This window comes from Camellia sinensis, chromosome 8 (assembly GCF_055761805.1).
Source record: "Camellia sinensis isolate YWXY chromosome 8, ASM5576180v1, whole genome shotgun sequence".
NCBI lineage: Eukaryota > Viridiplantae > Streptophyta > Magnoliopsida > Ericales > Theaceae > Camellia > Camellia sinensis.
The window spans coordinates 196,985,963-197,012,856 of NC_138968.1; the positions used below are offsets into that span (position 1 = coordinate 196,985,963).

Consider the following 26,894-nt stretch of genomic DNA (forward strand, 5'->3'; position numbering starts at 1 on the left):
TTTTAACCTCTGGAGGACAGCCTCAAGCTGCTGGAATAGGCGTTGGATGCCTTGTGCTATGAGTTGATGAAGAAATGGCCCAAGAACAAGGGTGTTTGATGGTTGGATGAGAGAGATATGGAGAGAGATTGAGGGTTGTATGTATGTATATCAGATATATGTATAATATCTCTGGTTTTTTTGCTTCAAATCTCTAACCTAAACAAAGGAGGAGGAGAGGTGCTTATATAAGCAATGCTAAGCTTCTAAGACAAGCTTCAAAGGGGCCAAGGGGTTCAAAGGGGGGGTGCAAGGCTTCTAGAGGAAGCTAAAACAGCTGGCCAAGCTTCTAAGCTTGGCCAAAAGGTTCAAGCTTCTAGAAGGTTGGGGGGTTCAAAGGCTCACAAGGTGCAAAACAAACACACATGTGCGTGGGGGATCAATTCTGTGCATTCCAGCTGGCACAGCTGGAATCCACTCAATCTGCAGAATGCTCCGGAAGGTCGTCGGCTAGCAAAAATTGCCGGTCAGCAAAATAAAGTGCCGGTCGGCACAATAAATGGCCGGTCGGCACAATAAATGGCCGGTCGGCACAATAAATTGCCGGTCGGCACAAACAGAGTGCCGATGGGTGGCCGGTGAGGTCAAAAAAGTGCCAGTTGGTGTCCAAATTGAAGCCCCGGAAGTTAGCTTTCCAATGGCGCAAACCTTGCATTAAAATTCCTTCTGTGCAAAAAGTTATGCCCTTTTTCGTGAAGCCGCGCAGATTCGATCCAACCAGGATGATGCCCGACTTCAACTGATCATATCTCCCCCACCCGGACTTGGCTCTAGGAGATTCTTAAGTGAAAAATGAAGCCCCGGAAGTAAGTTTCCGACGGTGGTGGCCCCATAGCTAAACTCCAAGCGTACAGACAGATAAGCCCGATTCAGGGAGGGCTGCGCGACTCGCTTCTACCCGGATTCATGCCGAACTTCTCCCAAATTAGTTTTCTCCTCTCCTTTCCTCTCTTCTTCAACTCCAAACTCCTAAACAAAGTGTTTTGAAGGATTTGCCTCTCTCCTTGCCAAAGAAACTGAACATTTCCCCTGCATACCTGTCTCCACCAAGTAAACCATCAGTAACGCCCAAGTCTTAAGGGCGGTCAAAAATAGGGTGTCTACAATATCATAGCTTGTAACAAAACATGGGATGAATCAAGTTCATCAATCAAATCTTTCAAATCTTCTTGGGATGTTTAATAACATCTACATAATACATTGGGGATGACATTCCGGACAAACCCACGCGGTAAACCGTCAGTGGCAAGACAAAGGAGATATCTCAAACAAACGCGCTAGTTGCATTATAGTCTCCTAGCACTAAGGACTTTCCAAGAATGTCATCAAAACAAACATAATACTTGATACAAAAATTAGGGATAATCATTCGTGCTTGATCAAATACTTTTTCCAAAACGAAGCAAAGCTTTATCAAAACTTTATAACATAGTTTTATTAAAAATACCACTCACATAGCTCTTCGGGTGTAGGGATTAAGGCAAGGATCCAAGACCTACAAATACATAATAAAGTCTACTGAATGCACTTCAAGAAGACAGGAAGAGATGCTCAAAGATGGATATGAAATGTATTCTTAAAACAAGCTTTTCATGAGTGCAAATGATCCCGGCATTTCTTTCCAAAACTAAGTCAAGACAAAGTAAAACATGCTGGGAGTTAAATCACTGTTTTTCATCTAGGGAAAACATGTTGGGTGTAAAAACACTGTTTTTCATCTAGGGAAAACATGCTAGGTACCAACCAGGTCTTGGAATGGATGCACAGAGATGATCTAGGCAAAAATGACCTAGCTGGGTGAACTTAAGAGGTCTTGGCTGAGGTCCCACACCTCTTGGCCGAGGTGTGGTACCTAGGCTTCGGTGTCCAGCTGCCTGCCGAGGTGTTACAAGGTGCCGACAAGGGTGTACCATGGTCGGCCTAGGTGTGAAGTAGTTAGCCTAGGTGTGCATGCAAGATAGACTAATGGTGTAAGTGATCATGCAAGGTAGGCCAAGGTGAGATACAATGCTTGGCCTAGGTGTGAGATCTAGGCAGGAGTGGTCTCGGTGACCACACCTAGGGAAAGGTAAAGTCTGGAAATCTGGGTTTCCCCTTGAAGAACATGAAGAACATGAATGCTAAATTCATAACTTTTATTCCAAAATCTGAGATTTCATGAGATGAGTTTGAAAACATGGACCTGGGTACCCATACTTAAAGATCTTATGAAAACAAACACAAAAACATGGATCTTGATACAAACTTTCGGATCAAAACATGGTTTTATTTCAAGAACACAAGAACATTATTTTCTCTTTCTAAAACAAGCTTTAAATCAATGCATGGCTCATGAATCGTGCTAGATCATGCAATGTGATTGAAAAAACATAAAAAACAACAATAGTAGATCAAGAATCTAACCTCAAAACACAAATCTAACGGTTCAAACTCTAAGGATCAAGCTTGGATTCTAGCTCTCTCACTCTAAGAACTTCTCTTCCTCTTCCTAGAGCTTCTCTTTCTTCAAAGGCAAAGATATGACAAAATGATATGTTTTCTCTCTCTGCTGGGACACGTGGCAACGGCTGGTTGGCTCTCCTAAAAAAGGTGACTGACTGACAAGACAAGAGCATGACAAAGGGTGTACAACAAGTAAGGTGACATGGGCACTCCGATAGGTAATGATCTTGGATTAGGACATAGGCTTCGACAAGTGGGTTTCAGTGATCTCGGTTAGGAAGGATAACGTTTGACCTAGTTGTGCCACACCTCGGTCTAGGTCATACCAATCCAGGAACAAGATCACTAAGTGCAAGAATCAAAGATCTAGGACGCCTAGATGATAACATCTCAGCCTAGATGATACACATCTCGGTCTAAGTGATGCACACCTCGGCCTAGATGATAACATCTTGGCCAATATGCCAGGGTGAATGTGGAGGTAAACCAAAGTGGTTCCAAGATGGTCCTAGGTGTAAGAGGTTCAAAGATCTGACCTAGGCTTGGCATGACCTAGGCTTAACATGACCTTGGCTTGGCGTGACCTAGGCTTAACATGACCTAGGCTTAAGACAGCAAGGAAGGAACAAAGCATGCACATAACACTTAGGCAAACACACGATAGCATCAATATAAGACAAGAACCTTTACCTAGGCAAAACAAGTAAAAGTCTACATGTACAAACTTAACAGGGCAAAATTATATAAATGCTCACGAACATGACTAAGACAAGAATGTGGGTTATTACAGATTCATCAGTGGGAGGTGAGGCGATGGCGGAAGGCGGCTAAGATTGCAGAGATGTGTGTGTGTGTGTGTGAAAGAGAGAGAGAGAGAGAGAGAGAGAGAGAGAGAGAGAGAGAGAGAGAGAGGAGTTGGATGGGTTTGGTTTGGTTTGGTTTGGAAAAGAATATATCTATATATAATATGGGTAGTTTGGTCATTTGGCAAAAGTGTGTCCTTATGGACAAAGAAATTGGCACCTTGACCTTAGACAAAGAAAACTTAATTTTGAACTTTTAGCCCGAATGCCTTACAATATTTTCATAATAGTTAGAGTCCCACAATATTTTCACAGATAAAATTAGACACAGAGAAATTTCGTCTCGATATAGAAACATTTCAATTTTCACAGAGAAATTTCATCGAGAGACTTTAATTTATTAAAAAAAACATATTGAATCTCTTATACTATCCAAAGTTGGAAATGGATATTTCACTATTTTTTCCTTAAATCTTATACTTTCATCTCTTGTAATTATTTTGAGTTTATATCAATTTTTTATAATGCCTTTATTATTATGATTATTATATAAGAATTAATAGAAGAGAAATAGAAGAAGGAGAAAAAAAGCCCCATCACATTCGGCCCATCCACCAAGCAACCCTGGTTCTCCAAAACTCTTTTAAGCTCAGTCCATTACAAATGACAAACGCCTGTAGGCCCATGGGCCAAGTCGAAAGAGAACACTATGCAACTGCACGAACTGCTGAGAGTGAAACAGTATGGGTTGCCAGCTTTACAACCTACTAAAAGCAAGTGGAACAATCAGATATTAAGGTCAAGTTTGGCAATTTAAAAATAATCTATATTTTTATTTTTTTATCTTTTTTTTTATCATATCATCTCTCTATTTTTCTGTACATCTTTTCATAAAAAGATAAAAAGTACATTTATTTAGGTCATCTCAAGCAATCCTTAAAATTATTGATAAATTATTTAATATTTTCAAAATACCACTTATTTAATATACTTTTACATATTTTTTAATTATTTAACATAATATTTTATTTATACATTTTCCCTACTAATCATAATATTATAAAATATTACGGTATTATCCTAAATTATTAAGGAACATTTAAAAGGTCCGACTACGTCATTACCATTCCAACAATAACCTTGGCCTAAATTTACAAGTAAAAGCACGCAATTCACACCCCCCAAACTACACCCACTCTCTGCCTCCCTCTCTTCTTCCTTTTACTCTTCTCTCTCTCTCTCCTCATCATCAGTGATGTCTCTTCTCTCTTTTCTCTCCCGAACCCCCTTTTGAAACTTTTTAAGCACACTCACTTTTTCACGAGCATTGCCTGAAAAAGCTAGGGTTTCGTCTCACAAAAGGTCAATACTCGAGATTGGCTCAAGGGAATCCATTAAAGATCCTTTTTTTTTTTCTCTCTTCTTTTGCACCAGAGGACGATTTTCCAAGACCCTGTCGGTGCTTCTTCTTCTTCTTATAATCTCAACCTCCATAACCTTATACCCCAGGTTTGATCCTATGCTTACTATGTGTCTTTAATTGGTCTGATTTTGGTTCTCATTCAATGGTTTTCGAGATCGAACATGTGAAAGTTTAGTAACTAGGTCATGTGGACTGAAATAGCTTAAGGGAAAAGATTAATTTGCCATTATTAGCGTCAAAAAAGTGGAATTACTTGCTTCGAGCTACTTTTTCTGGAGACGTACTTGTGAAGCAATTTAGTGTTTTCATGTTCCCTAACTGTTTTCAGTCCATTGAATCCGGAGTTTTACTGTGTGATGAAGATGGAAGATTCCGGATCGTCTTCTTGCTTAGAACTCGTGATTTGATTTGGAATTGAGTTGAATAAGTGAAAATTTTGGATACAACTTGTGATGCTTTTTTTTTGGATATATAAGCTGTTTTTCTGATCAAATTGATGGGTATCGATAGTGGGTTCTCTAGAGGATCAATTAAAGCTTAGTGGTTTAGCTAGACGGGCTTCAATTGAAAATATTTATGTTGTAATCTAACTGTGAGTAGAATAGGCTGGGTTTTTAAGATGGAGGATATTGGGTTGTTCAAGCAAGGGTGGAAATGGCTGCAATCGAAGAGGCATTGTTACCCGGTAGCACGAACTGCGGTGATCAGTTTCAGGGACAAAATCGGAATGTTTATGGAGCGTCACTGGCCAATGGTTTGCAGTGGATGTGCAAGACTGGGGAGGATCTTGCTTTTGTTGTTGATTTATTGGTGGGATTGTGTGCTCCGGGGAGTTCGGTCATTTATTGGACTGGGTTCAGTGGCGCTGCTCCTTATAATGTGGAGTTGCTTTCTTAGTTTGACATCAATGCCGTGTCTGGTCTATGTACTTATGAGTATGGTATGTTTTAAATTCCATTTCCTTCCAAATTTTATAGTTCTGTTATGGTTACTTATGAGTGGCTTTGCTTTCCATCCTTATTTCTCTAAAGATTTTATTTGTTGGCTTAGCATATTTTTTTTTTTTTTTTTTTTTTTTTTTTTCATTAGTTATTGTTGGACGTGCTTGCTTGTTTGTGTTTTTGTTATGCCTCCTTGTAGTAATGCAGCATCGTCAAATCCATGGTGGATTTATATGCTTTTCATAATATGAATTAATAATCAGTTTTAAAGCAGTAGAAAAAGTATGCTAGAGAGTTAAATTGATTTGATATGTTCAAAATTTACTTGGGTGAAATATTGAAACGCTAAATAAGATCCTGTGCAAATAATGGCTGAAATCTTGAAATGCTAGTATGTAAACAAAATAAAATAAACCGAATAAAGAAATTGTAAAATACTAGTACTAATAATGGTTTTGCTTAAGGTTACCTTAGTTCTGGTTATTAAGTGCCATGGAAAGAATTGCTCAATATGTTATTTAAGTGCGTTTGTTGGTGAATTTCCAAGATTTTTAATTTGTGAGACTCAATTCACAACTTTATTTATCACAGAGAGAGAGAGAGAGACTGTCAACAAGTTCTAGCGAAGACATCTAGTTGGTGCCCTTTGATAATCTAGATGGTCCTACCATTGTTCTGCTTCTACTGCAACTTTGCAGTTTTTTTTTCTTTTCATGTATCTTCGCTTCAATCTATCTGCCCAAACTTAAGTAACTTTGCAGTTTTTTTTTTTCTTCATGTATCTTAGCTTCAATCTATCTGCTCATACCTAAGTACTACAGGCTGAAAGTTGACTGGTCACAAAACTCCAAAAGTGAACCCTTATGCAAAGTCCTGAAATATTTCTTTTTATGTTCTTCTACTCACAAATCAAGCCATATATTCTAGACTTCCAGCCCTACAGAAAGGACTTGGTGTTTTTAATGTTCCTTCCTATTGATCACAGTATATATATTCTGATTACTTCAGTGCAATTGTAAGCTTATGAAGGCTTTATGTAATATTTGCCAATTGCAATTCTATTTTGTACATTGGGAGAATTAATGTTCAATTTGAGGGAGGCTTTGAAGCATGGATATTTCTTTAATGGAGTCAAATCCATACCTTTCCTTATTGAATACTAATATTGTTAGACTATGTTACATGGACTCTTCAAATTAAATCAAATACCCGTGTCGGACACCCGACACTCGGACAAGGGTATGGGATATGTGTCGGATACTTTTCAACGGATACTTTTTATATAATTGTATATAACACTATTATTATATGTATATGTTGTTATATAATTGCTATAAATGTCATTTTGACACTATAAGTTAAATATAATACCATTTTATCTCACATATTAGATTAAAAATATAAAAATATGACATTTTTTTGCTGAGTCCGCGTATCTTTAAATTTATGATTTGATGAGTCCGACCTCTAGATACATACCCGCACCCGACACCCGTACCCGAGTCCATGTAACATAGTTGTTAGATACTTGCGGATATGTATCCGGCACTTTACGAATACTGTAACCTATCTTGAAATTGAGATGTGGGCATTTAATTTGTAGCTTGAGAGTACAATTGTTAGGATAATAACAAGAATAATTTCCAATACTTAGTGTACTCTTCAATTAAACGAATTGGGAAATAGTGAGATGAAAGCATGTCAGATTGGTCCATGCTGTGTCTACATAATATAACCCTAATTTTTTAGGTGTATATATCGTAAGTTTGAAATTGAAAATTTGGTATATAAATAAAAACAAATAGTTTGTCACAAATATATCATAAAAATTACTTTTCTTTCAATTTATAGAGTTAATTACCTAAATATCCTATTTACAAATGTTATGGTAGTTCAGATTCAATTTAGAATTTTTTGAACCAATAAGTCCTTAGTAAAACTGAAAATATTATCAATTTTTTTTTTTATAATTTTTAAAACTGAGAACATTATAAATTTTGCATAGTAATATTTCATATAATTGTTTCACTAACTGATGAAAAAAAAACAAAGCATGAGATTAAACATTTTTGTCTTTCTATTTATTGGTTTGATTCAACTATCCAATAAAATTGAGAACATTATTAGTTTTTTTCAGTTTTAAAACTGAGAATATTATTAGTTTTTCATTTTTAAAAGTTATTTATTTATTTTTTTGCATTTTTGCACATCAATGTTCCATCAGCATGCTCTTTTATAGACACAATTTTCAATTTTGCACAAATAAATAATTTAGTTTTTTCAGTTTTTTCAAAAAAAGAAAATTATGGGTGTGTTTGGTTAAGCTTCCCAAACTTAATTTCATCCCTTGGTTTGAGCCATGTGTTTGGTTACAGTTTTTGAAAATTGATTCCACACCCATCTATGAAAACACGTCTACGCGGTCATCCTTCCGGACATTCGGCTGGTTGTCCGAAACAGTAATTTTTTTTTTCACCTATTATTTTAATATTTTAAATAAAAAATATTTTCCGAATTTTTTTAAAATCTTTTATGAATTTTGGATTGTGTGTTTGGTTATGAGCTGTAAATTTTTGAATCAAATATTATATGTCATATCACTCAATTCAAAACTCATAACCAAACAAATATTGCATATTCAAATCATAATTCTAAAACTCACAAACTCAAAGTATAAGTCTATTTTTAAATCATAATTCTAAAGGTTTATCAAACGCAATCTTAGTTTTTTTTTTTTTTTTTTTTGCACATAATTTTTTTTTGTAGTTTTTGAATTTGAAAGTTGATGTTTTAAAATTTTAAAAATCAAAATAAATGTTAAATCATCATATTCCTTTATAGATAATCATAAATGATGAACAATCATTGTTTGAATGGCAATTCTGACTATTAAAAATTTAATGAGACTTTAAGATCTAAAAAATCTTAATTAGGACTTAATGGAGTATAAATTCATAAATTAGCACTTGTGTGTAAATGCCCCTAATTTATATACATATTTATTTGATATAGGTATATATGTATACATGATGTTGTGTCTTTGATGCATCTGCATCTAGCTTTTTAAGAATTTGTCATATCTATTTATCTATGTTGTGAATATTCATGTCCTTTAGGGGAAATGGAAAGTAAGCAATGCCTTGCATTGTTAGTTTTTAAAAAAATAAAAGAATAAAAAAATAAAAGAATAAAAAAATAAAATGAAAAATAAAATAGCATTTGAGAGGCATATTTTGCCCTCTGTTACTTTTTCTTCTTCCAGGTTGGCTTTTGCTTTTGGTTCCTTTTAATGTTATAGGTTTCTTTGCTTTTCTATTTATTTTACACAGTTTTTTTTATTCTAGATAAAGGATTGGATGCTGTAGATGTTATCATATATGTCTCTCTCAAATTATTTAAAGAACTATACCACTGACATTTGCATCTGTTATCTCAGGGAGCTGCCGGGGCTGCTGTTCAGTACTTGGGTTATACTCCTGGATTTTTCATTGTAGGGCTATTCGCTATTTTGATTTTATGGATGTACGCTAACTTTTGGATAATGGGTACATTGTTTATAGTTGGAGGTATGCCATTGTTTCTTGACTGATTTTGAATTTAGATATTAAGGAGACATTCTTGCATTCCTCTCTTTTAATGCATTCCTTCCTAGGATGGTTTTTTAGGGAATTAAAATCATGAGAATACTTCTCTGTTGCATATTGGATTTTGAAGGTGAAATGTCATAATAATTTGTGTGCTATTATCCTTGTTCTGAAAACCCTTATTTTGATTTCCCTTTGTCAATCTTGAATATTGGCATAATTTTCATTAAGTTCAGTTAAAATTCCTGCTGTTCTATTCTACTTGCAAAGTTTACAATCACAAGAAACATGTTCAGTTTGAGGTTGTATATGAACAGTTTCTGATACAATTAATTTCCTTGGGCTCAAAACCTTTATTTGTTGGATGGTCACTTGATTTTGTGCTGCTCAAGACTTATTTTGAAGCTCTTGAGAAATAAAACTTATGTGCTTCATTTCTTTCTTTTCAATCTTTATCTAATTGCAAATTTGCAATAGATAAATGAACAGTTGCATTTAGATGGTTCCTATCCTTCTCTCATGTGCTTCATCTTTTACAGTAAATTCATGTTGCAAAATGCAGGTTATTTGTTTTCTTTAAATCATGCGCGGTTAGTAGTCTTAATGGCAACTATATATGCTGTCTATTGTGTCAAAGTTCGAGTTGGATGGCTTGGAGTTCTTCTGTCAATAAACCTTTCTTTCCTCTCAAATGATGTATTGAATTACTTGCTCCAATGGTGCGATAATTTGAGTGAAAATACTCATTTTGAGGAGCAGAAGGAACCAGAGTCATTTACAGAAGATGATTTGTCTGGGGAGTGTGGATATTCTGTTCCTATTGATGAACCTGAAAAGTTGCACTCCTGTAAATCATCTAGCAAAACTGCTGCTACTTCATCTGTTATATGCAAACAAAAAGAATCCTCTGCTAAACAGGTGGTCAGAGAAGATACAAGTTCAATCGATGAGATGAAGCGGATATTAGGTAGCACGGATCACTACGAAGCACTGGGATTTCCCCGCCAGAAGAAAATTGATGCTATGTTGTTGAAAAAGGAATATCGGAAAAAAGTATGTTACTTATAGGTGTATGCATGCATTTTCCTTTTAGCTGTTCTTGTCTGCATGCATATGATTTTTGAATAGTAGAACTCATTCAACTTCGTGTGGCTGTGTTCTGGCAGGCCTTTATGACTCCCTTTCTCCACATCCTAGGTGAAAGAGATCAATTTACTTTAGGGTCTTTTTTTTTTTTTTAATAGATGATCATGATCTCCTGATACACCAACTATTTGTTTAGAATTAAATGGATGTCTGACAAGTGTTCTCTTTTAAAGTGTCAATTTTGGGGGTTTTGGCATTTTTGCTGACAATATATATATATATTTTTGGATAAGTTTATTTTGCTGAATTTTTTATTTGATATTAACTTTTGGAATGGAGAAAATGGAATGCTACCAAAGATGGGGACTTTTTTGGCATTGGGTTGACTGTTTTTCCTATTATTATTATTATTATTATTATTATTTATTTATTTGCCCCCGGGGGGGGGGGGGGGGGGGGGGAATAGACTGTCAGTTGGAAACTATTTACATAGTGTTTTTTTTTTTTTTGGTTTTTAAGAACCTGCATTCATTAAAAAACTTGAAAAACCAGCAGATTGTCATGTCTTCAATGTTTTTTCATCAATTAAAAGTGTAGAAATGAAAACCAAAATTTGAGCAAGATGTTATATTTTTCCTTAGAAACTACTTTCTTTTATCAGTTTCAGTTGTTAGGAGGCCTTTTTTGTTCTTAAATATGCAAATAACTTTCTGTGCTTGTGAGTGTTTCAACAATCTGGTTTCCAGGAAACATCTAAAAAGTGGTTCTTGAAAACACAATGCTAGTCTCTGTATACTACTAGCAAATGAGCCGAGCGGAGCCAAGTTGAGTTTTGTAGAGCTCGAGATCAAAATTCTAGCTCGAGCTTGGCTGGAAAATTAATCCAGATTGAGCTTGGCTCAGCTCGTTAATACTAATCAAGCTTGAGGTTGTCTTGAAGCTCAATAATGAATTTTTTTTTGGCTATTAGTGACATTATTTACTGAGCTTATTTGAGCTAGAGCTCTGCTCATTTATTAAATGAGCTTAAAAGTGTGGCTGGAGCTTGTTTATTTACTTAACGAGCCAAGTCAAGTTGAGCCCTTAATGAGTTGAGTCGAGCTCGTGATGAGCTTGGTTCATGCAGCCCTACTAGTCATGTTCATTTCATCCACTTTTCCAGAAACAAAATAGACCTGCATTCAATAAATGCACCTATTCCAAGATAAAATAGAATTTATGTATCGATAGAAGGAAATAGTATCTAATATGTGGAGGTAGAATCAGAATTCAGCAGAGAAGCAATTGTATGCCACTCAAGTAGGTGCCATTTAAAAATTTATCAGAATAGATGTAATTTTATCTCATATTTTTTTTTACTTTTTCTAATAGTTTTCCTTACTAATTTTCTTCAATTATGATGTCTACTCTTTGTTTCTTTCTTCTGTTTACTGACTGTTACCCTTTTTTTGGCGTAGGCCATGCTTGTGCATCCTGATAAGAATATGGGAAGTCCACAAGCAAGTGAATCATTCCAGAAACTTCAATGTGCATATGAGGTAAGGGTATATGCCTTGAAATTAATTCTATTGTTAGATTATATCATTTAATACATATGCTGATGTTGTACCCTTCTTGCAACTTACAATGGCTTAACTTTTCAGGTTCTTTCTGATTCTGTGAAGAAGAGAGACTATGATGAGCACTTAAGGAAGGAAGAATCTAAGCGTGTCTCTCAGACTTCACATAATGCTTCACATCCGGTATTATTATGTGGCTTTGCTTGTTAATTTAATTGCAAGTTTTACCATCAATGTTTGAACTTGTTTATCTTTTGAAGGATGGTGACAACACTCAAAAAGGGAAAGGGAGCGTAGTTTATAAAACTTATCTTTAAGAGGATATGAATTTGCTTTCTTAAAATATAGGGTAAATTACATTGACCTCCTTTAAGGTTTGCCAATATTACAATATAGGGTGAACTTATTTATATGTTTAACAAAAAAATGTAGAACATGCATTTGACTAATCAGTTGTCAATCTAGCAGTAAAATTTCACATTTTGGAGCCATAACCTTTGCAGTGGGTTGATTTGTGACAATCTAAGGTGAGGAAAATATCACCACCGTCAACCACCATTGCCACCGTGTACATCCACTCTCGTTCAATCCACAAATTATGAAACCCCAAATCCAAATCCATGTGTATATAGATACATGCAAACATATACAATTTTGTTTTCATATAACCCTTGGATCTGTAATTGCGTCTGTTGGATTGGATCTACAATCACTTTGTACAACCCTTGAATCTGTGGAGTTGGTTGGGTTGTCCCTCGTTGACTTGCACTCCTTTGCAGAGGCCAGCTTCGATCATGACAGGTGGTGTACCCATCCCAGCGATGTACTGTGTTTGTGGATGAATTGAACAGGGAGGGTGGTAGGTAGCCATGGTGCTATGGAGAGGGAAGAGAGGGTGGGGGTGTTGTGAAGGGGGGAGGTAAGGTAGGTGAGAAGGTTGGGTGGGTGGCATGTGGTGGTGAAAGGTAATGTTAATGGTTGCCTTTCAGTCTCCTCTGTAGTCTATTGTAAAAGAGAGGAGAGAGTTAGAGGGAGAAGTTTTTTTCATTTCACATTAATACAATTTTACTGTAATGTTAAATGAAGGGGAAAAGGGTAACCCTCCGTTTGGGAAGTGGGTTGGCTTTTTGGCTTTTTGGATATTTTAGCCTGGGGCTAAAAAGCCTGGTTTGGGAAAGGCTTTTTGGCTTTTTTGACTTTTTGGCTTTTTGGTGAGGTGTCTTCCTGTTCATTTACCAAAGTGTCCTTGTTGTTGTTGTTGTTGTTTTTTTTTTTTTTTTTTTTTTTTTTTTTTTTCTTATTTTAGGTTTGGATTTGGCTTTTTTTGCTTTTTTTTTTTTTTTTTTTTTTTTTTTGATTTTGGGTTTGGATTTGGCGTATTTTGCTTAAATTTTTTTATTTTTTTATTTTGGGTTTTATTTTGGCGTATTTTGGTAAAATATTTATTTTTTTTATTTTGGATTTGCCGTATTTTGCTTTATTTTTTTATTTTTTTTTAAATTTATGTTTTTGTCATTTTTATTTTTTTATACATTAATTATTTCTTTTTTTTAATTTACGTTTTTTGTCTTATTTATTTTTATTGGTATACAATAACATTTTTTTTATTTATGTGTTTCATTTATTTGTAAATTACGTGTTTCATTTATGTGTTTCATTTATGTTTTTATGTTTTTTTTTTAATATATTTTTGAATGAGGCGTATTTTTCTCGTTATTTTTTTTTTAATTTACGTTTTTGTCATTTTTTAATTCGTACACCTTAATTTGTTTTTATATTTCAAAAATGGGTTTTCATGTGTTTTATTTATTTGTAAATTACATGGCAAATGGTAATTTCTGCTTTTTTTTTTTTAATCTTTTTGGATGAGGCGTATTTTTGTCGTTTGTTTTTTTTTTCAATTTACGTTTTTGTAATTTTTTAATTCGTACTAAATATTTTTTAATGAGGCGTATTTTATTTAAAATAATTTATGTATTTTAAGTTTTTTTTTTGCAAATGGTTTTTTCATGTGTTTTTTATTTTTATTTTATTTTCATTTTCTGTGAAATGATAAAAAGTGAGGTTTTATTTTATTGTCCTGTGTAATTTAAATAATTTAATTTTAAATATTTTATTTTAATTTTAATTTTATTTTAATTTTAATTTTATTTTAATTTTTGGTAAAATTGTAATTTTATTTTAAATATTTAAATAATGTAAATAATCTAAAAAATTTAATAAGCAAAAAATTAAAATAAATATTCAAAAAATTTAAAGCGTAAAAATTTAAATAATTAGATATTCAAAAAATTATTTTAAAAAAAATTTAAATAATTTAAATATTCAAAAAATTTAAATAATTTAAAATGTTAATATTTTAAATTTAAAAACAACTCTACACTCAAATCGTAACCAAATACATAAAATAAAACTCAATTAATAAATTATTTTTAAAACTCATAACCAAACACATAACTTAAAACTCCATACTACTTTTAGAAGTCTACACTGAAATCATAACCAAATACATAACAAAAAAATTAAAATATTTAAAAAAAATTTTTTTTTGGATGAGCCGTATTTTTGTCATTCTTTTTTTAAAATTTTTTCCTACACACTAATTTATACAATTTGTTAATACATATTTTTTCATAAAAAATCAAAAAGTTAACCCAAATATTCATATTTTTTTTTCAATTTTGTAGTCAAAAAAGATAAAAAGTATACTTATTTAGGATACCCTAAACAATCTCTTAATATAATATTTTATTTTATTGAATTAAAAAATTTATTGTTATTCTTTTATGATTATTTTAGGGGGAAAAAAAAACCCAAAATCCTTCCATGTCAAAAAATAGTGACAGTGGGTCAGTACTCCAAAAGTCACGCTGAGGGAACAATGCCAAGAATAGCTTCTTCTCTTTTCAGGGTATTTTGGTAAATTTACCCCACAAAGGATTGAACCCAACACATTGATTTCTGTTTTGTCTGGACGTGGCTAAATAAGCCTAATTTGTCCGGACGTGGCTAAAATAGCCTCAGTTTTGCTTCCCAAACGGTGCCTAAATTTAATATCTCCATCATCTCCATTTAGGTCACCCTTGCAAGAAGGGAGGTTGGTGTGATTATGCCATCTAATTATAACACTCGGGTGGTCACTGTAATTTACCCACAAATTTATGTGATCTCATTTTTTTACCTTACAACATATTGTTGACATCTTTAACTAGGTTTATCAGTGCATAATCCTTTTATTTTTGTTAGTATTCCACTGCTTGTTTTGTGTTTCAACCATCTACAAAAAGCATGACCATGTAACAAAATAAAAAATACTTAATTGTTTGTGCTTTCAGTTGTCTTGTCCTGTTGGTGAGATTGGTTGATGAATGAACTAGGATACATATTAACCATATCTGTATAATATGCAGGATGGCTCTGATTACTGCTCTGAGGAGTCCAGGCGTATACACTGCACAAAATGTGGCAATTCACACATTTGGGTTTGCACCAATAGGTCTAAGGCCAAGGCAAGATGGTGTCAGGTTGGACTTCTTTTGATCTCTCTCTCTCTCTCTCTCTCTCTCTCTGTGAATGGATAGATCGCACTCAGTTGTTTTAAATGGTTGAGGTTTGTTTTGGATTTAGGATTGCTGTCAATATCATCAAGCCAAGGATGGAGATGGATGGGTTGAATATAAAGGCTCACTGGTCTTTGATCAGCCTCAAAAGGTATCATTTCAACGGAAGCTTGATCTATTTGTTATTTCTTTACTTGTTTATTATATTAAAATTGCTTCAAAATGTTGTTTTGAACTTTAGACTTGTAATACCTTGATTTGTTTATTTACTGATGTATAATACCGCGTTTGATATGGTTCTAGCTCTTCAACATAAAGAGCTACGATTCATGAGGATGTGTTTTGGAGGCCAAATGTCTTCTACAACCAAATTTCAGTTTTTATTTTTCTTAATGATTGTTGGAGCTGCTTACTATAAGATTTGGCAATTTGCTTAATCCATGCCATAGCCTTTCTCAAGAAGGCAGCACAGAAAAAGCCTGGCATAGTAATCACACTTTGTAAATGTGCGACTGCTTGTAACCCTGTTTTTCCTTGGTTTGAGAAATAAGTTTAGACCTGCCCTTGTTGATTAATAAAGTTCTAAAATAATCTTGTCAGGTAAAGAAGCCCCATGTAAGTCAATTTGATGAAGATTTGATTTTTTAAATTTAGATTTTAGCATGTCACATATGACAATTAATTAAGCATGTGTGCGACACTTAAGTACTTCCCAACTCCCTATATCATATATTTTCAGAAGACTTTTAAGTCTCTCTTGGGACCTATTTGTGTTTTAATGAAGGATGTAAAGGATTTCCGCATGCTCGTTCTATTTTCCTACTGTCCTTGGTGTTATGCTTTTCTTCAGGTCGCAAATTTGTTGACTGACTCTGTTGATTATCATGTTAATCATTCATTTTGCTAAATGATTCATTTGCCATTTAGGTGGAAATACCACGTGCTTTTGTTTGTGCTGAGAGCAAGATATTCGACGTATCAGAATGGGCTATTTGTCAGGTCAGTTTTACGTACACACCTCCCTATAAAACATGTGCATCCTTGTGCTAAGCAAAATACATATTTCAGTTGTGGACATGCAAACAATACCAAAACAAAGTTTTGGTATAGACAGAGAGGATGAGTTTGCTATCAGTTTTTGATCAATTTACACCAGAAAAATGAGTTGCACAGGGGAAGTCTTCATCATCTGTGCAAAATTTAATTTGGAGTCTCCTTTGTATGTGATTTGATTGCAATGCAGAGCACACCTGAAATTGGGTTGGCTGCCTTTGCTCTACTACCTGTTTAATTTTAATCTACAATTCTAAGAAAACCCCCTTTTCTCTTGCCAAGTGCAATAGGCTAATGCAACCGAGGGTAAATCCTTCCCCACCCATTGAACACCCAACCCAGGATTTAGGATTAAGTAAAATTTTGTCGGGGAGAATTTTTTTTTGGATTTATTTAGGACCTATTCTTTCCTGATTTAATGACTGACTGAACCTTGCTGAACCAACTATCGTGTTTGTATAGTGTACATAAAAATAAAAATAAAAACTATTATGTTTTTACAATTTGAAAATTTCTCTTAAAGCCCATAGAATTTTGGGTGTTTATGTTACAAAATGGTATTTTGCCCCCTTGAATGTCTAATAAATTTTACATGGCCCTGTGAACTTCTAAGAATTTCACTTAGGTCTAGTTTTTTTTTTTTTTTTTTTTTTTTTTTTTTTTTTTTTTTTTTTTGGAATATTATGAAACAGTAATTTGGCCCCTGTAAAGTCTCTTAAAGCCCATAATTTTTACCTGCCCCCCTAAGCTTCTGAAGAATTTCACTTAGGCCCTATAATTTTTCTTTGGGTATTTCAAAACTCATGAAATTTTAGATGTGCCTTTAGCAAATCATATACTTGGGCTTGTGTTGTGCATGTAATGAATACTAGAAGAATCATTACTCTTCTGCAATTCCATCTTTAATACTTTGGAGCTCAAAATTGTTTCTGTATAGGGAATGGCTTGTAGGCCGAATACTCATCGGCCTAGTTTCCATGTAAACATGGTTGGGCTGGAGAAAACTCAGAGATCCAACTCAAGCAGGTATCCATGGGATTTGGATGCTGAAATGACAGATGAAGAGGAAGAATTTGAACTGTGGTTACAGCAAGCTCTGGCCTCTGGCATATTTTCCGAGACACCCAAACGCAGAAAGAGCTGGAGTCCCTTCAAGTTGCATCAAAAGAAAGGAAAGAAACCATCGCGAAGATCATCTCCATGAGTGCAAAACCCTTGTTGTATCGACAGATCTACTTCCTCCTCTGACTCGTCAAGAACTTAAAATAGAGAATGTCAAGATTTAAAGTTGCCCCCATGATATCAAAGAGATGAGAATGGGGATGGTTGGGGTGGGGTAGAGAGAAATAGAAAATCAACTATTTGATCCTTGTGCCTGTAAATAACACAAGATTTTTATTTATTTATTTTCCTTCTTTTTTCGGTCACATTTCGTCCGATGCAGATGTTTTGTCTGCCCTCTGAAGGTTCATACGTGAGAATCGCTAGTGAACAGAACTGAGTGCACGCTTATTTGTGTATATTGATTTGACTCCCCTACCTTCTATTATGCACTTGTAATAATTAAAAAAATCCAATTTTTTTTTTTTTTTTTTAAATCATCAGATTCTCTGCCCCCTTTTCCGTTTATCTTAAATCATTTCTCTCCTTTCTATCTTAAATCATTTCTCTATTACATGATTTATCTTGTTGACTATAATCATGTGATGAAGAGGGGTTGGAAGATGGTGGAACAGAAGATTTTCAGCCCAAGATGATGATGGTTTTTTTACTCTCATGTGCTTCACAATTTCACTTGCATATATTACTGTGTTTTTTGGATTTTGTTGACATGTGCACACGTTAGGAAAGTTAAAAAGATGGTAGATAATACAAGATTGCAGATGATGTATGAAAGGGGGTGTAATATGTATAATTGTTTTTACTTTGAGGATATATATAAATAAGATTTTCTAATTTTATTTTTAAATTGGTAGAAAGAGAATGAGGAAAGGAAAAGTTGCAATAGAAAGGACGATATCGCATAAAGTGAAATGGTAGTTTTATTTTATTTTTTTTAAACTCAAATGGTAGTTTTATTTGATCTGTTATTTGAGCAAGAGGAAGTGGGATTTTCTCTTCCACAGAAAATGTGAAATTTGCCAATTGGTCAAGCCAAAGGTTGATGTGGCACAGATTTGAGATTACAAAGGAAGAATGATGTCACTATATAAACTTGGTAATGTTTGGTCGTTGAAATGGTTGTTTATCTAGGTGGTAACAAATGAACATTGATGAGTTAGTTGGGGTGAGGTCGTCCTCTCATTATAGTTGTCCTATACATGTTAACTACCTATTATGAGATTAGGTGGTTGGACAGACGGATCGTGGAGAAATGTGGTCCCTGATGTAATCCTTGTTTGTTTGCCAAGGAAAAAAATTAAAAATATTTTGGAAAATAGGAGGAAAAAATTATAAATTATAATAACAGTAAGAACTTGAAAAATAATTATAAGAACATAAATTTTTTAATCTCAACGATGAATTTGCTCCTCTCTTTTGTTCTCTACTTCTTCTCTCCTAATGAAATTCTCATAGTCAAAACCCATCACCGGCCATTCTTTCCCTCCACCCTCAACCTTTCCCTTAGCTGCTTTCTTGCCACCTCCAACCACTTTGATGCCCTTACCTCTACTCGCCATTGCGACACTCACATTGCCCTCCTCTCATCATTGCAACACCTTTAGCTCTCTCTCCCACAATTTGCAATGAATTTTTTTTGCAAATCGAGATTGAGATATATTCTGCATTTTTAATATGCCTCATTCTTTATCTCTTCGATATTATTAATCTACATATTTACTTGTGATAAATATAATGATTCATTATTTTAAAAAAATCTCATAGTTTTATAATCATGCATGTAATGACGTGGCCTAAAAAACTTTAAAAAATAAAAAAGAAGATACAAAAGAGGTAAGGGATTTCGACTCAAGGTGGGAAAAGGATGAGGAAAGAGTTGAATAGGGTCAAGGAAGATGAGAAAAGTTTTAAAAATTTGTTAATGAAATAAAATATTAGTAACAATTGGAATAGTCAAATTTGAAGGTGAAGGAGTTGTAAGGTAAGCATTGGATTCCTTTTGTTATGAAGTGGGCAAAAGAGTTATATCACTCATTTAACCCCCTTGGAGGACAGTGCCCTACTTGGCTTTCAGTGTGGGCGGTTAGTTTGGTTATAACTTTTATGATAGTTTTATGAGGGCTTCATCTAGGGCGGTTTTTAACTACAATGCAAGCTTATTATGAGAATGCTCTACCTCTCCCCACTTCGCTGTTTCTTTTTAAACATTTTTTCTTATCTCTTCTAATGAAGCCCTTTGTTGTTGTCCTGTGTATGTTGTAACCGGCTTGTTGTTGTCCTCTTAGTTTGTCCCTTCTTTTTTCTGTTAAAAAGGTAAATTATAGTGGTCAAAATATTTGAAGCTAGTGAGTAAATTATATTATTATTCCTCTTTTTATTGGTATCTTCAATTATTAGAAACAATCTCTCTCAATTATTTTTTTGCATTCCTATTGAATTTAATTTGATTTTAGCATACTTCGAGAGTTCAAAATGAAATATAATGTTATTCACTTTTGATAACAATCATAATTTATTGATTTAACAAGTATTTATTTGCGCAAAATTTAAATTGAATTAATATTTAATCTAACACAATAATCTAACCAATTAAACTAACCCAACATGTTTTACATATAGCAGTCAACAACATATTTACACACCTTAATATTTTATTTATTATTTTAGATTTTTTTTTTAATTTTATACTTTTATATAAAAGTCAAAGTAAAAGAAGAGATTTTTACTTTTTATTTTTGAATCCTTTGCACGCGAATAGTCACGCTTGGGGGCCTTGACCTTTGTTCCAATTTAAAAAATAAAATTAAAAAATTTTCATTTCAAACCATAGGCTACCAATGCACTACAAATTAAAATAAAATAAAATAAATGTCATAAATCTATAATAATTATCTAATCTAATACCAACTATGACCAATCCGATTGCTGCTCTTTGTCTGCATCCATCACCTTCTTCTTCTACTTCTCCTTCTTTCTTTGTTTCAATTCAATCTTTAGGGTTTCGTGTGCTTCTTTCTTTGTAGTATTGTTGATTATGCATTGTTTTCTCTCTCTAATCTTGCACAAAGTGTTTGATTCTAACTTTTCTCTGTTTGTTCCTTTTCCCCCATTTGAATTGATTCAATTAGAGCTTTGAAGAGCAAGTGATATTGATTCTGTGACAAAGAGAATATTCGAATCGAATGGGTGCTTGCTATTCCTCGAGAGGTGGAAGAAGAGGAGATACAGAGGAGGAGGTAGATGGTTGGTGGAAGAGCAAAGCCAATCGGAGTAGTAATAAGAGGACAAGCTTCGATTCCAAGTCCAAGAGAAGTTACACCGGTGATTTCTCTTCTTTTATCGGCAAGTTCGGCGGAGGAGGAGCGGCGGCGGAGGAGGGTTCGCTGCTTCAGATTCCGGGGAGGCTGTTTGGCAACGGGTCTAGCAGCATCGCCTGCTTGTACACCCAGCAGGGCAAGAAAGGAACCAATCAGGACGCCATGATCGTTTGGGAGGTTCGTTGGAAACCCTAGTTAGTGTGTGTGTGTGTGTGTGTGTGTGTGTATAATATATATCATTGTTGTATAGCTGAATTTATAAACTTTGATTATTGTGCCCTTCTCTTTCACTTCTACAATTTACTTGGAGTTGTCTTTTTCAGCATTGTATTGCTTTAAGAGAGACAAAAAAGGTTGTATCTTTCTCTTTCTCTGCTGTTCTATGTCTGCTTCGCACCATATGTATCTGCATATTTCTGTTATCTTGGCTCCATGTGGCTCAAAATTTACTTTTTTTCATGTTCTGTACTGAATTTCTGTACTAGAACAGCATATGCAAATTAAATTGTAGCTCAATGTGATTATCGAATCCCGATTTTAGAATTAAAGAAACCCTAAACCCTAAATCTTGATAGGAGCTTCCTATGTTTGTATTTGAGATAGCTATTATTGGTTCTTTATCATGTTTTAGCTCTTGGGTTATCCTATTTCGCTATGTCTAGATTAGCAACAGTACACGGCATGATTATTGGGTATTTTTTTTTATCTTATCTAGATTCGAATATTTGATAATCTTTGTTCTTCTCTATTGGGTCAGTTAATGATGACTTGCTTGGAATGTTTCTGCAATAGAATTTCAGTTCAAGAAGTGATACAGTCTTTTGTGGTGTGTTTGATGGTCATGGTCCTTATGGTCATATGGTTGCAAAAAAAGTGCGAGATTCCCTTCCTGTTCTGCTGTGCTCTCAGTGGAAAGCTAATTCCAAAAGTGACCGAAGTGAGAATGGAAATGCTACCAAAAGTTCAAATTTTGAGGAATGCGTGGATGACGATTGGTGTGAATCTTTGGAGGTTGAGGAGAATGAAAAACTCCCTGAAATGTACCTGCCACTAAAACAATCAATGTTAAAGGCTTTCAAACTGATGGATAAGGAATTAAAGTTCCATTCAGCAATTGACTGTTTCTGCAGTGGAACAACTGCTGTTGCTTTGGTAAAGCAGGTAATTCTTATGCTGTATTCTCAAACCATTTAGCACTCAACGTTTTGTAAATTTTTTTTTGATTTGTTTTGTTGTTGTCGTTGTTGAAAGAAAAAAGTTAAGGGAATGAACAGGAAACACTGAAAAGGATCACAGAAGTTTCAAACTTTAAACTGGACCTGTTTTGCAATTGCTAAACATGGGATGAATTTGGAATTTGACATACATCCGGAAATTTTGTTAATGTTGGGTAGTATTTGAAAAGATTGGCCTACATCTGACGTAATCTTAATATCAGATAATGAAAGAAAGGCATTAGACATGCAGTAGGCATTAAGGCATAAAAGCATAAGGGACCTCGTCATCAATTGTCAAACTAATGTATAAATTCAACAGACATTCTAAATGATGTTTCGGCCTTTGGTTGTTGTTAAGCAAACAGGGAAGAGTCTGGTTATGTTTATAAGTTTTGGAATCACTTATGATTAAGCATGTTTATGAGCTTGAATTATTTTGGTATTGAACAATTGCAGATAAAATTTGCATACTGAAGTTATCTTCACAATTGGATACTAGATTCATTTAGCCGACCCCATTTGATTGGGACATAAGCCTTAGTTTGGTTTGGTTATAGTTTAGATAGTGGCTATTGCGAGTGACTAAAGTAGGATAACAGACATGAAAGTTCATGTTATCAACCATTTCACCTAACATATCTTGGTGAATGGTAAGTGTATAAGCAAGCAAACAGTTCACAGATTGGTATTTGTTGTCTATTGATTAGACATAAAAAATTGACAGGATGCTAGTTGGCTAGTTAGTCTACCTGCATGGTACTAGACCAGACATGACCACTGTTGTTGGTATAATCTGGAATGCTGTACAATCTAATCAGTAAAGAAGTTGCAGGGCTTTGTTTTTTAGTGGTTAAAAGTACGAATTTAGGATGAAAATTGTTGTGTTGGTGTGTTCATGTTGTGTCTATATCGTGTTACGTGTCCATATCCATGCTTCTTAGATCATATTCAAAAGTTATGAGATGATTTAGATTGATCTTACATCATGTTATCACTTTACCATTTGTTTTCAGGGTCAGGATCTTATAATTGGAAATGTTGGAGACTCGAGAGCAGTACTGGCTACAAGGGATAAAGATAATGCTTTGACTGCTATACAGTTGACTGTTGACTTGAAACCTAATCTTCCAAGTCTCTCTCTCTCTCTCTCTCTCTCTCTCTCTCTCTCTTTCTCTCTCTCTCTAAACTTACTTTTTACTTATTGTTTAGGGGAAGCTGCTAGGATCCAGCAGTGCAAGGGAAGGGTCTTCGCATTGCAAGATGAGCCGGAGGTTGCCCGTGTGTGGTTGCCTAATAGTGACTCACCTGGTTTGGCCATGGCTAGAGCTTTTGGAGACTTCTGTCTAAAGGATTTTGGTTTGATATCTGTCCCAGACATTTATTACCACCGCCTTACAGAGAGAGATGAATTCATTATTTTAGCCAGCGATGGGGTATTCTTCTGTTATTTCATATTAGTGTAATCAAGGAACTTTACTTTTAATTTTGATTTGTTTTTTCTCATGATCTTTAGGGGGATGATTTTGTGTAAATAAAAAATAATAACAACAACAACAACAACAAAAAAAAAAAAAGGAAGGAAAGAAAAATATTGGATTTTGCATGGGTAATAATTTGGGATGACAGTTGCCCACTAAACTCGTATATAAGTCGGTAGTTTTTCAATCTCATTGGTGTTTAAAAGTACATATTATTATGACACAGGTTTGGGATGTCCTCTCGAACAAGGAAGCTGTAGATATAGTTGCCTCAGCACCAGGTTGTGTAACAGCAGCTAGAGCTCTTGTTGACTGTGCTACTCGAGCATGGAGGCTCAAATACCCCACATCCAAGAATGATGATTGCGCTGTTGTATGCCTTTTTCTAGAACACGTGCCAGTACCCGATGCAGCTCCAGCAGAGAATGATTTGACAAAGGATACTGAGACGGTGCTAAAGATAATCTCTGTGACAAATGAGGACACCAGGAATTCAGCTATTGGTGGTGGTGTTTCAGCTTCTGATGCTTCTATTATTGAGGAATCAGGTACTTTCAAAGACTCTGGTGAGATTGTTCCTGTTCTTGAGTCAAACGAGGAAAAGCTTCCTGAAAAGTGCCTGGGCCAATCTAGGAGAAGCCTAGCCGAGTGCCTTTCAACTGGGGAAGACGAGGAATGGTCTGCCCTTGAAGGTATTACAAGGGTTAATAGTCTGCTAAGTATTCCCAGGTTTTTTTCTGCCGATAAAAGATCAGGTAGTTGGAGAAAGTGGTTATAAAACATCTAAAGAATGCTCTTTGATCTTGATTTCGCTCGCAGCCAAGTAGAATTGTAATTATTTTTATAATTATAATATGATTGGAGCCGTTTTCTCTTCAAGTATTGCTTCTCAAAGCAGTTGGAGAAATTCTGTAGTTTTCAAGTTGCCCGATACCAGTGATGGAGGTGCTGAAATCACAAAAACCACCAGGCAAGTATCTCTGCCTGTTTCAAGCTGCAAGAAGCCCTAGAAAATGGTTACTGCGAGGCCTATATATATGTATCAGTGTATATTGGCAAAAATTAGTTGGTTCGATTAGATTTTGTGTTATGTTTCATTGAAAAGGGCAGCTTTAGATATTGTTGCTAATTTTGTTTGTAGGAAGACAGATTATACGTAATATGTATTTTTTTTTTTGTTGTTTTTGTTTTTGTTTTTGTTTTTGTTTAGTGAGAATGAGTTTTCGTTCTTATATTTTTGGTTGGCATTGCTTCATGCATTTGTCTAGCTGTAAACTCCTCTGTTCATGAACCAAATTATTTTCCTTTCCTTTCCTTTCCTTTCCTTTGTTGTCATGTAGGAAAAGAAAACAAGACTGGATGATTTATATTTAGAGTAATATTACAAACCCACCTTTATTAACTCAAAAATTAATTTTCATCACACTTTACATGTACTTTACACTACATAAATTAATTTTTACTATACAATTACGCATCCAGAAAATTCTAGGCGGATAAGTCTTGGTCCTTAGAATTTCCCAAATATTTATGCACCTAACTTTTTTACCTTAATTAGATGTACCTAAAAAATTAAATATTTGTACAGAAATTTAAATTTTTTTTAATAAAAAAAAATAAATGCAAATGTAGTAAATTTTTATATTTTTGTATTTAGTGATTTTTTTATTAAAAAAAAATTCCCTAACTTAACAAGGTAAAAATACTGGCCCTATTTTAAGCGATTTTTTATGGTATAAAGATGTTTTTACCTCTAGAATCATGCTTAGAGATGATTGTATTAAGTTATTTTGGAAAGAAAAATTCATTAATGGATTACCCAATCTTTTTGCCCATAAAATTCGAGATGTTCTTAGTCAATCTACTGGTATTATAGAATATGATAATTTAACTTATGGTGATATAATTAGTACCATTTAAAAAGAAGGATTAAAAATGTGCATAGATATGAAACTTAGTCAAAATGCTACTAAAGATAAACACAAAGCTAAATACGAATTAAGAAATTTCTGCGAACAATATGGTCTACCTCTTGTTGCATCATCACGACTCAAACATAATAACAAGAGATCTTCACACAAATACCCTGCTAAATATAAGAAGAAATATTCACCTACTAAATCACCTGATAAGTATTATGCTAAACCAAAAAAGAAATATCACAAGCAAACTAATCACTTTAAGAAGTTAAAATTTACCCAAGATATTACTTGTTACAATGGTGGAAAAAAGGATCATTATTCTAATAAATGTAAAGTTAAAGAAAAACTTAAGAATAAACTTAACCAACTATAAATTACTAAAGAATATCAAAGTCAAATATTCAACATATTTAAACTAGCTAATACCCCAAATCAATCTCTCGTTCATTCTAGTCTATCATCCAGTGACACCATTCCCTTGAGTGATACTTCTATTTGTTACTCTTTGTGAGAATATTGACGGAGAGATTGAATTAGGATGTAATGATACTTGTTGTAAACAAATCAATGTTCTTAGTAAATCACAACAAGAAGAAGATTCTTTAATAGAATTAATTAGCAAATTAGAAAATTCTAAATTAAAAAGAAAATACACTAATAAGTTAAAATCTTTACTAATAAATATAGACAAAAAACCTCATCAAGATAAACCAATTATTAGTTTCACAACTACTTTAGAAAGATTCCGAAAACATAAACATAAAGAAATTACTTTACAAGATTTACAAAATGAGATTAACCAAATTAAACTAACCATTCAAAAGTTAAAAGTTAAAGACAAATCATTAGAAGAAGAAATTGCAATGTTAAAAATCAATAAAAATATTAATGATTTCCAAAATAATAATGATACTTCTTCTGATATTAGGCTATCATGATAATTAATAAATCATGCATCTCTTAAGCATAAAAGAATAGAAGTATTTTTACCTTGTTGAGTTAATGGTTTGATTCCAACTTGAATTAATCTTAGATGAATAAAATTATGACCATCTTTAATATGTTTTTTAATTGACTCTTTAGATAATAACTGGCAAGTTTCTCTAATTTTAGTTAAAACATAAACTTGTTCAACAGTTTTGACCTGTAAATCTACATTAAATGTTGATTGTAAAAAATTGGTTTTATAGATTTTTTTAATCCTTACTTTAGGGATATTCCAACTTAAATCAAGTTTAACATTTTGAAATTCATGTTCTTCTTCGTTAATAAGTAAATCGTTATCAGGTATAGGAGTTAATGTTATAGATTTAGAGCTAACTGAAGAGTTACTTCTAAATAATTGACT

At 33.9% G+C, this 26,894-nt stretch overlaps 2 protein-coding genes across 8 annotated transcripts; both read left to right on the plus strand.

Annotated features, from left to right (window-relative positions):
• Positions 1-4,389: 4,389 nt before the first annotated feature.
• Positions 4,390-18,126, plus strand: LOC114282713 (uncharacterized). 2 transcript variants are annotated; one of them, XM_028225447.2, is made up of 9 exons: positions 4,390-5,647; positions 9,085-9,214; positions 9,795-10,285; positions 11,776-11,856; positions 11,962-12,060; positions 15,288-15,401; positions 15,505-15,588; positions 16,365-16,436; positions 17,428-18,126. In XM_028225447.2, exons 1-9 carry the CDS (start codon positions 5,327-5,329, stop codon positions 17,692-17,694), a joined length of 1,659 nt encoding a protein of 552 aa, XP_028081248.2. In that variant the 5' UTR covers positions 4,390-5,326; the 3' UTR covers positions 17,695-18,126. The 2 variants fall into 2 exon arrangements, with proteins under 2 accessions (XP_028081248.2, XP_028081249.2); XM_028225448.2 differs by having other exon boundaries at positions 4,415-4,793.
• Positions 18,127-19,677: 1,551 nt separating this feature from the next.
• LOC114258014 (Protein phosphatase 2C family protein) lies at positions 19,678-24,938 on the plus strand. Of its 6 annotated transcripts, none has more exons than XM_082884540.1 (6): positions 19,678-19,925; positions 20,741-21,106; positions 21,722-22,090; positions 23,160-23,277; positions 23,356-23,579; positions 23,851-24,938. In XM_082884540.1, exons 2-6 carry the CDS (start codon positions 20,795-20,797, stop codon positions 24,400-24,402), a joined length of 1,575 nt encoding a protein of 524 aa, XP_082740666.1. In that variant the 5' UTR covers positions 19,678-19,925; positions 20,741-20,794; the 3' UTR covers positions 24,403-24,938. The 6 variants fall into 6 exon arrangements, with proteins under 6 accessions (XP_082740666.1, XP_082740663.1, XP_082740665.1 ...); XM_082884541.1 differs by lacking the exon at positions 19,678-19,925 and adding an exon at positions 20,441-20,546; XM_082884537.1 differs by having other exon boundaries at positions 19,795-19,925; positions 23,160-23,579.
• The last annotated feature ends 1,956 nt before the right edge of the window (positions 24,939-26,894 follow it).